Below are 10,000 nucleotides of genomic sequence, written 5' to 3' on the forward strand. Positions count from 1 at the left end.
CGGCGTAAGATCGTTGTGTGACATCTTCTTAGGAAACGCAAATTGATTCAACCCTTTTCAACAAAATGTACATAGCTTAATTCCAGAAAAAAAAAGTATAAAGATATCTGAAATATGCTGCTATGAATTTTTGTTGTGAAAGGAGGAAGTAGACTCGATTCCAGACACTCTTTCGAGTCTGGTAAACAGAGGCTGGTAATCGAGCCTAAGATTCGAGGGTGGAAGCGGAATAATTCGTTATTCTTTTTTTTCCGTATTCGTTATTCTTTATGGAAACTGTAAAATTCTTTATTCCGAATTTTCGAACTCTAAATATTCCTTACTCATTTTCTTTATTAAGCCGTTATTCATTTTCGAACTCTAAATATTCCTTACACATTTTCTTTATTAAGCCGTTATTCATTTTCGAACTCTAAATATTCCTTACTCATTTTCTTTATTAAGCCGTTATTCATTCTTCATTATTCCGCTTCCACCCCCAATAAGATGGAAGACACTTTGCCCTTTCAGTTTTTTAGCCAACTACCGATTTTTCTCGTGTACCTTTCAAGTACAAAAATCTTTATCGTTTATCAACGATCTATCCTTGATCATTTTACGTATAATAGACATAAGAATCTGTTTCTTTTGAAGAATCTTAGAGGAGGAATTAAACTATTCTCTTGTTTTACTCCCCATGCTGAATTCGGGAATTTTTACTCAACTCAATAAAATCTTGCAGTCCAGTGGAACTCGCCCAAAAAGTTTTCTTCTAGCTAAGTCAAACAGGACGTCTCCAAAGTATATGAAGATCCAAATTTAGAAATGACTGGTCCGGTGACTGAAGTATACTTATATATATATATATATATATCAGTATACGGTATAAGAACGTCTAATTTTGGAGCTGAGAATGAAATTTCTTATGTATTTTGAATGTTTTCCTTCCTAAAAAAAACTTAAAACGTTTTACGCATGATCCGCCTGGAACATAATACTCTTTTAGTGCCTTCCGCTATATTGTGTTTTGTAATATTTACGTAAGATTGATTGTTGTGACGTCACAAAGGTTGAATAATAATAATAGTCTCAAATTCGAACGCGATTGTCTCATCAAACCGGTCTCCACACTCACGTGAAAGGTTTGGATATCAAAAATTCTCAGGACCATGGCGGCAACTGCTGATAAAGAGGCGATGACGAAAGCGTATCTTGATGTTAGAGACGACAAAGTGGAGTCGAACTGGTAAGCGATCTATAAATTTTCTAGCTGTTGTGATTTTGCCGAACGGAGGTCGAAAGCATATATCACATTGCAAAAACCGAGACATACCAAGCACGAACCGGCCGGCTTTTAATTTCAGCTTTACGAGCTAGAGGCGGTACCTGGCTCCAAGGTCACCAGAGGAGTGTTCCCTTTTTTTTTTCACAAATCTAATCTAGATTGTTCGAGAGATGGGTCATCTTTAGAGGAATTTGGCCACAACTCTGGAAAATTTTCTAAAAAAATTTATGAAATTATGAAGGCGGAAATTGCCGAAATGAATGAAATATATTTCCTTTAATTGGGCTCTCATCTATTGGTCAGGCTTTGTCGCCATTTTGCCATATATTGCACTAGAATTCACATGGATCATATGTTCGAAAATTAGCTTGTCATGCCGTCAACCTCCTGACTCGTTCATTTACCGATCAACTTTATGCTATGATTAACGCCATTTAAAGGTATGTCGCATGTTTCTAAGGCGTTTCGCTGTCTGGTTGTTCCTGTGCGTAGCGTTGTTTGTCTCACGTCTTTTATTCCCTTTCGCGTTTTGGATGCGACTGGAACTTTCTACAAAGGTAAGGAATTTCGAAGAATTTGTAAATTTTTAGTCAGACGCGCTTGAACGACAAATAAGGCTTGTAGTGAGTTGCCCGCGTGACCGGCACTTAAAACAAAAACTTGGAGGGAGCGACTTAAAGGACGGTGCTTACTAATTTAAAGGTATTTTTGCTCCAGTTTATCATTATGCAGGAAATGTAGATCTTAATGGGACATAGTTTGTCAGTCAGTGATTAAGATAAAGAATTTCGAAGAATTTGTCAATTTTAGTCGGACACGCGTGATGAACTTGTGACAGTCTGTCGCACCTTGGTTGAGTGACAGCGGTGTAATTGTGCGAAGAACTCCATCTATTCCCAGAGGACAGTCTATTAACCAAAAACAATTGACATTATGGGCGACCCCCCTTAAAACGGCACAAAGTTTACAAAAGGCAGAACCGCCATCAAAATAAGCGAAAATGTAAATGACGAGTTGACCGCCGGGGGGAATTTTGGTAGCGACTGAGATGACTTGCATCCGACACTTGGCCATCCTACTTGCCTCTCAAGTGGGGTGGATAGAGTGCGGCTACGCACGCAGTACTCAGTCAACCCGGTACCCCTACATATGTTCGCGGCTTAGCCTATCTCATAGCAGATCATTTACTTATGAACTGAGCACTGCATTGCTGATCTTTGTTCGAAATCATTTAGGACTGTTTTCAAGTACGAGGACAAGAACATTGTTCACGCTGCATCAGGAACTGATTATGAAGAATTCCGATCACAGTTTGGGGGTACGTTATATACCGTATTTTGTGAATGAAATTTAAACCAAACAGGTCTTTTTTGCAGTGTTTCAGTTTCGGGTCAGGATCCCACAAAATAACGCAACCAAAGTTCCCTGCTAGCAGAAATCAATTTTTTTTTTGCGTTCGCTGGGCTGACGAGTACTGGAAAAGAGACCTCTGCCATTGGTCAAAGCTCACTTTGATCCAACCTCCGTCCACGGTTGTGGACGGTACTCTTCAAACCGCATGCCCCATGATATGTTTGCTGACTGTGACTTGAGCCCACTGTGACCCGCGCATTCCTTTACAGTAATTCTGCTGTTGTTAAGTGAGCCCACACGGCATGAAGTATCACGCGAGGATGCGGTCGCTAAGTAAATATAACCGCCGCGGGTGCTCAACACAGTGAGTTTCGATCCATGGCAGAGGTTTCTTTTTCCGTACTTGTGGGCCCAGCGAACGCAAAAAGAAAGGAGACCTCTGCTAGCAGGGAACAATCAAAGCCGCGAAAGTCATATTTTCCGTGACACGTTACATAAGAAGTGAGGGAAAAAGTACACTGCTCAAAGTGGCCTAGCTCTTATCATTACATGTTTTTCGAACATTACGCTCCATACCTTGAGCTTGTCCGGCCACAAAAGCTTTTTTTTCCTTTGTGAACCATTCGCATTCAAAAGCGACAGTACTCTTACGCAAGAATTGGGCACAAGAAAAAACCCTCCTCACACAGGTTTAGGTCAAATTCTTCATACCTGGGCACAGAAGATTGTAAATGTACAGGATTTGTGCAGGGGAAATAATGATTAGTAATCTTTGAGGAGGCTCAAACCAGTTTCAACACATTCAAGAAACTGTACTATTAAAAGGATTGACTCTTCAATAACTTATCTCCAAGCAGCTATGTGGTGGTTTTATGCAGACAGAAAGTATTAATTAAAAATTGTTCTCAATTTTGTGATGCAATAGGTTACCATAGCAACAGGCCATCCATCCAAAACACTCTATTTTTGGTTTCTGTATGCTTACTCAGCTGAAAAATGAATTTGGTAACTCCCATTATTTTTTCTGCAAAGTAATTTCCAGGATAAAATTGAAATTCTTAACAAAGTTTAAAAATTTCTCGGCCACAGATTCAGAGCTGAAATATTCACAACTGAATTATTCAAGGTGGCTCTTAATTCACATCATAGATTGGTTATCTTTGAAGAGAGTTTTAACTCAGCCTGCTGATTACTTCCCAGCAATAATTTCAGAGTTGCCTTTTGACATAGAACGTTTGAAGACAAAATATATGGTAATTGTAAATACCTTTCCTGTTGCTATGGTGCATATTACGTCACAGTCGGGAGTGCATCATTGTAAGCAAAATTGGTGCTTCATATGGTACAATAACATTGCCGTTATGAAGTGTTATAGAGTCAACCCTGGTGAGGTGACAGTCACTTGGAATTTTTGAAGCTACCTTGAGCCACCCCAAATAGCCCTTTTTGCAGATACGGCGGCCATTTTGATTTCTATTGCTTCGAATAGCTATTATGGGATTTCCAGGGGGCAAATACATATTAATTTGCCCCCTGAGCATCCCATAATGTCTTTCGAAACAATAGAAATCAAAATGGTCGCCGTATCTGCAAAAAGGTCTATTGGTTGACAAGTTTGATCTAGGCATGTGCACTTGAAGAGAAATCGACTTTTAACCATAATAGAGTTCTTAAGTGTGACGTCACGTTGCCATGGCGCTAAAAATTCTTGTTCTAAACAACTCAAAATTCATGCACGTAGTCCTGCTTGTCCTCCAATTTAAGGACGTCTAATGCCAGGTGTTTCACAACACACCCATAGCGACTGTGTTTCCTCTACCTTCCGACTGTGCTTCCTATGCCAGGATATGACACAGGCCACTGTGTCTGTTCGTATTTGAGGAGCTCTTAATAAGGCAAAGATGAGGTACGATCCTGAGGAAGGGAGGGAGAGGATGGGTTTGCACTGACTGCAGTTAAAGGGGACTTGCAGCTTTAGTGGTTGAAGAAGTGTATTTAAAGAGATAACATAAAAACCTTGGACAAATGCACTGAATACTCTTCCCATGTGCATTTTGATTTAACAGAAGGCGAGCGGGCTTACGGTTACGTAAGGGTTGAAACTGGAGACGAGCTTAGCAAACGGGCCAAGTTTGCCTTCATTACATGGATAGGGGAAAGCGTGCCTGCGCTACAAAAAGCGAAAGTCAGTACAGATAAAGCCACCGTTAAACAAGTTATCCAGGTAAGAGCTCTCGACGACTCAAGAGAGACGGCAATGACACAAAATAATATTTTTGGTTGCTGCACGATAGGCATTCATTTTAGTAATTTCTTTGCCGCACTCTGAAAGAAAAACAACGTTAAAGTAGGAAATTTAAGGTTTTAACGACAACATCCGCATCCCTTCTGAGTTGTCTCTCTTTACTTCAAAAACGTTGGCAACGCGGATCTTTGCCATCATGGCACAACGCGAACAATTACCAAATCACGCCAACGATCGCGAAGTACTCACGATAGCGTTCACCCTGACGAAGGCCTCATTTACCTTTATCGAATCGTTTGTTTTCATGTCTCCATACCAACAAGAACATCTCGCGCCCGCTGCGCACCTATAAGGACGAGTCAGCGGGCTTGATTAGTACAGCGAGGGATTTCTCTTGCTGAAAGTTTCTTTCACGTCTTACTCCCAGAAATGCAGCGTTACCAAGGGTTATCATTTCCAACCCAATAAAATGTTATTTGTCCGCAGAATTTTGCAGTGGAAATCCTGACGAGCGATCTTGAAGAACTCACCTATGACCACGTTAAAGCAGTTTTAGTAAAAGCTGGAGGAGCAAATTATGGCACCGGGAAATCTAACCATTAAGCTTAATTATTTGGCCTGACGTCTTTGTTTCTTCCTTTTCCGAAAAAATAGCCTTGCATTTGTAATAAACAACCTCCAAATAGTGTGCGCATGCGTGAGCATAAGGATAACAGTACTGCCTTATGGAGGTGACTAGAATTCTGAAATGAATGACAAACAAAATGAGAAATGAAACATTTTTAATTCTGAAGGTTAAACAAAGGTTTTCCGATTGATTTCATGGATGTTCCATCTTGCTCCGCTGTAATTGTCTTTACATCTCAGTGTCTTACTCGGAAACTTCCCATTTGGATCTGTTCAATGGGATGGCCGGGTAATAAAATCGATGTTTTCTGTATCTGCCAGTAACTGATATCTTGCACGCCACTTATGAGCAATAAAATAGTCATTTGAACAACCAATTTAGATTTTTGTTTGCACTTTTTTAATTTTAATTTTGCTTCTGACGGTGTACCTTGAGTTATCATGGTTCATCGAGGTACGAAACAAAATCATTAAAGGGGTTATGTCACGCAAAATGGTGTATTTCGTGACACCCAAAATGCCCAAAGAGTACAATGGAACATAATAACCACTGAAAACCGTTGAACAACATAAAAGAAATACAGCAAAAGAAAAGAGAAGCATAAATGGACAAGATTGAAACAGATTGCATTTGGGTAATCTTGAAAAACTGTTGGCCGAGGTTTTTCAAGTTTATGGCAAATCACCTGGATAAACGCCGTTTTTTTGCTCAGGACCATCTTGTTTGTGATGTAACGATACTTTTATCAGTAAAGGAATTCCACATTACTATTTTCGAGCTTTAAACTCGGGATAAACTATAGATTTTTCCGAAGCGCCCTAAAACAACGTGACATAGCCCCTTTAAACTCCTGGTAATCTCAGTTTCTTTGACTGTCATGCGGAAAAAGCATCGTGATATGAACTTAGTTCCACTGCTAACTGTACTTTATTCTTCTAAGCCCGTGAGCAGCTTTCTTTTTTTCAAAAAATAGAGCAAGGAAAAATGTGCAGGCCTTTAAAGTCGGTCCCTCTGCTTAAGGACTAGTAGCTCTCATTTTTTAAAGTGACAGTGTAAGTCTCTCCCGGGAAGGCGTCAGAGTGCGGCGGCCAAAACGAGTCTGCATAATAAGGAAGGTCAAACCCACATGAATCAGGAATCCAAGATGCATAGTCGAGCCAACATCGTGCAGATAGAGAACACTTGACCGTTGGGCGCGTGTGATCTTCTTTCTACAACAGGAAAGAGAGGCTTTATATCAAACAATTTCTTTGAAGCAGACCCTTAGAAAGAGAAGAAGAAGAGAAGAGAAGAGAAGAAGAAAGAAGAAAGAAGATCAAAAAGAAGAAGATCAAGAAGAAGAAGAAGAAGGGCAACGGTATATTTAACTTGTGTCGACTACTGAACCTGCTGTTTCACACCTACAAGTTTGAGTTTTGGTCCGCGGATTTTTCCATTTTGAGGTCGGTTTTTGCGGTTTTTCAGTGTAATGTCCATACGGTTTTGGGAAACTGTTTGCTGTTTCTAGTACTGTATGTCCCTACACCCCTTAAGTTGGAGCGGCTTTCTGTCATCGCCAGCCCATCCCCTATAATGATCAAGTGCTCGGGATACGTTTTGCCAGCAGAAGTTAAAGGTGGAGAGCGAGAGAGCAAGAACGGCGGTATGCGCTCAGTGCTCTACTAGGATTGATGAAACAGGAGTCGTAGAGTTCATGCTCATTTTGTTCCCTTCCATTAAAGAAAGCAAGTAAAATGGTATCCACGTTATGAGAAAATTGAGAAAAGTCCTAGAACCATTAGGAAGATCGGTGACACGTGGATTGATGGATGAACTGAATTGAAAAATTAAATTAAGAAAAGCATTGAAATTAAAGATGTCAAAATCCTGAAACCATTAGAGAATGTTTGATTGGTTGGTTGGTTAATTGATTGACTGACTGATTGACTCATTGGATGGGTCAAGTTATGCATATAGAGTGTTTTCACGTGACGTCACAGCGGCCATGTTGATGGTCCAAAACAATGGAACGGCGGCCATGATGGAGAACCCTACTAATCCTCCGGCAATGGGCCATTTCCGAGTTGCTGTTTGTCTCGGTTTCGAAGTGAGTCTTGGTGCTTAACTATTGTAAGGGAAATGAGTTTGACCTGCATAAGAATACGCAACTCATTTTCATTTGAATGGTTGTGCACCAGGACTCGCTTTGAAACTGAGGCATGCAGCAACCCGATGGGATATTGAGCTCTATTATAATGCAAATTAAACTTTTTCTTTTGTTTCGGTGAAAAACAAAAGGTTACTGATCACTTGAGTGAAAACGCTCTATACGCCATTCCGCTGAGCCAAATGTATACAGACAAGAAAGATTCTATGATCAAGCGGCGAATCAAGATCCCACGACAATAACTTTATACACTGCGTTTTTCAAGTGGATTCTCTCAATACTAACATTTCCTTTGAGCCTCTGGGGGGAGCAGCTAGTGTGGCTGGTTGATAGAAAGGTAGGAGGGTTGATTGGTTGATGGATTAATTGACTAAGTTACTGACTCCAGTGCTCACAATACCTGAAATAAGGATCAAGAGGACCGATTTGCTGATCCACCAAACAGGCGGCAAAATCTGCTATGATCCCAAACATCAGTACTGGCACGAGGAAGTGGTTAACCCTCACTTCCGGGTTTCTGCGAGGTAAGGCTCGCGGATTCAATTTCAGGAACAAATACATCAGGAAAAGTGTGGTGAGCCCTCGCATAATCAATTCTGCCCCTGCCCAGCGAAAAGCCCAGTATTCGGCAAGAGCTGCTTTGATCATCAAGCTTGAGAAACCGGTGGCGCCAAAGAAACACACCTTTAAGAAAGGAAACGAAAGAGTCATTTTAACACTCTTTGACAGGGCCTTTTGCCTGGAGCAGTAAATCTCTATTGATAACGACAGCGCCGACTCCGATGTTGCAAGATTCGTTCACATGCCTCGATGTTTTAAAAAGACGAATTTCTCTCTCTCAACCTAAACAAGGAGCTTTTTTTAAAAGCTTAATTAAAATTAACATTCAAAATTAGCAACGATGACAGCGACGCGAAAAAAATAATAAAAGAGGAAGAAATTGAAAACGATTATTTGCAATACTGTAACTGTTTCGCGCCTCGCGTTATTAAAACAAATTGACTGTTCAGTACAATCGTACTCCATCCATGCAGGCAAAAAAAATTGTCTAGTACTCGCACCTCTTGCTACGGTAATTCTCGCATCAACATCGCTTTCAAATACTGCATGTAATTTGCATCCTGTACATAGTTTCCTTGATGATGGAGTCATAACTAGTCCGAAACGTCGGATTGTATCGTTCTTTTTTACAATTTCACATCTGAATTAAACAAATCTCTTTTAATAAGAGCCTAAACGCTGTTGGCTAAATACTGAAAGCCATTTCAGTAAACGAAAGATTGTGTGCTGTATGCCCAAAGTGCTCGGAAGCCGGTGAAAACGGTTTATTAATCACTATATGATGTTTTAGGTTAGGTTTGGCACCTGTTTCACATATATAACTTGTGAACAGTTTTTTAGTCTAAAACGCATTCAAATTTGTGGTGATCAACAAAGTGCATGCCCATTTTAAAACAGTCAGCCCTAATAATTGCGGTGGGTTGCTCTATTTCAATATGTTAAACATAAAGTAGAAAATAAACTTGTCTGGTTTGTCGGTGTTCTAAACTATTGCAAATTAAGAATATACGATAATGGCAAATTCAGAAGCCGAGAACGGCTTGATTTTGCCTCGCGATTCTACGGTAGTTCCTACAGTTTTTTCTGTCTCCGTATGCGAGGACCAGAAGAATCTGGAATCTAGATGAGGATTGGTTTTCAAATTAAGGGCCTTAAAACTGTTTTATCAAAGTGACTGAATTTATTTCCGGCTCTTACCATTATCTTAACACCCATTGATTCCTTATCTCGTTTGTCATAATCAAAGCTGTTCCTGAGTAACAGTACCACTCCACTGGCAAGTATGGTAAGCGAGCCAAGAAAGGTAGCTACTACGCGTGTGTAAACTGTAAGGTGGAGCTTGTGAACATAGAAAAGCACGCAAATGAAGGGGACGAGCAAGCAAAAAAAGCCAACGATAAAGCCAATGTTCCTGTTCAGCCGGTCTACTGACATGAAGGATCTTTCGATTTCGCTTTCTTCTTCGTCGAGCCTGTCTACATTTTCCGTTTCGTGTTGAACCTGAAATGAATGCTCCAGAAACAAAAGTGAGCACAATAGACGATAGTCTATCAATAATGCTTCGTAAAGCTTGAACAAGAAACCAAACCATTGGCCATAAAATTCCTTTGTTCCTTCCATATCAACGCCTGATTCCAGGTTTACCTGCGAATCCACCCAATCAACGAAGTTGTAAAACGCCAGCACCTTGAAATAAAAGCTTGCGTTTTCTTTGAAAGCTTCGCGGACTTTGAAGTCCCTCAGCCAAACGTAAACTGTGACTTGAATAACCTTTTGAACTGTGAAAACCGATTCGTTCACTAC

The 10,000-nt window shown here is 40.4% G+C and overlaps 2 protein-coding genes across 2 annotated transcripts in view; one reads left to right on the top strand and one right to left on the bottom strand.

Annotated features, from left to right (window-relative positions):
* Window positions 1-1,066: 1,066 nt before the first annotated feature.
* LOC138020016 (coactosin-like protein) lies at window positions 1,067-5,866 on the top strand. Its single transcript, XM_068867002.1, has 4 exons — window positions 1,067-1,225; window positions 2,500-2,582; window positions 4,684-4,841; window positions 5,349-5,866. Exons 1-4 carry the CDS (start codon window positions 1,149-1,151, stop codon window positions 5,463-5,465), a joined length of 435 nt encoding a protein of 144 aa, XP_068723103.1. The 5' UTR covers window positions 1,067-1,148; the 3' UTR covers window positions 5,466-5,866.
* Window position 5,867: 1 nt separating this feature from the next.
* The window catches only part of LOC138020015 (uncharacterized), a 4,723-nt gene continuing 590 nt past the window's right edge, over window positions 5,868-10,000 (bottom strand). The window contains exons 1-3 of the mRNA XM_068867001.1: window positions 9,395-10,000; window positions 8,037-8,320; window positions 5,868-6,701 (exon numbers count right to left, since the gene is read on the bottom strand). The exon at window positions 9,395-10,000 is cut by the window's right edge and continues 590 nt beyond it. Coding sequence (XP_068723102.1) covers window positions 6,530-6,701; window positions 8,037-8,320; window positions 9,395-10,000 — 1,062 coding nt within the window. The 3' untranslated portion in view covers window positions 5,868-6,529. The remainder of the gene's footprint in view (window positions 6,702-8,036; window positions 8,321-9,394) is intronic.

This window comes from Montipora capricornis, chromosome 10 (genome assembly GCF_036669925.1).
Source record: "Montipora capricornis isolate CH-2021 chromosome 10, ASM3666992v2, whole genome shotgun sequence".
NCBI lineage: Eukaryota > Metazoa > Cnidaria > Anthozoa > Scleractinia > Acroporidae > Montipora > Montipora capricornis.

Excerpts from the sequence above, each read along its gene's own strand:
- LOC138020016 (XM_068867002.1), top strand. The coding sequence starts at position 1,149 with ATGGCGGCAACTGCTGATAAAGAGGCGATGACGAAAGCGTATCTTGAT. Across the intron at positions 1,226-2,499 it reads GACAAAGTGGAGTCGAACTG|GACTGTTTTCAAGTACGAGG; the intron begins GTAAGCGATCTA and ends GAAATCATTTAG. Across the intron at positions 4,842-5,348 it reads CCGTTAAACAAGTTATCCAG|AATTTTGCAGTGGAAATCCT; the intron begins GTAAGAGCTCTC and ends ATTTGTCCGCAG.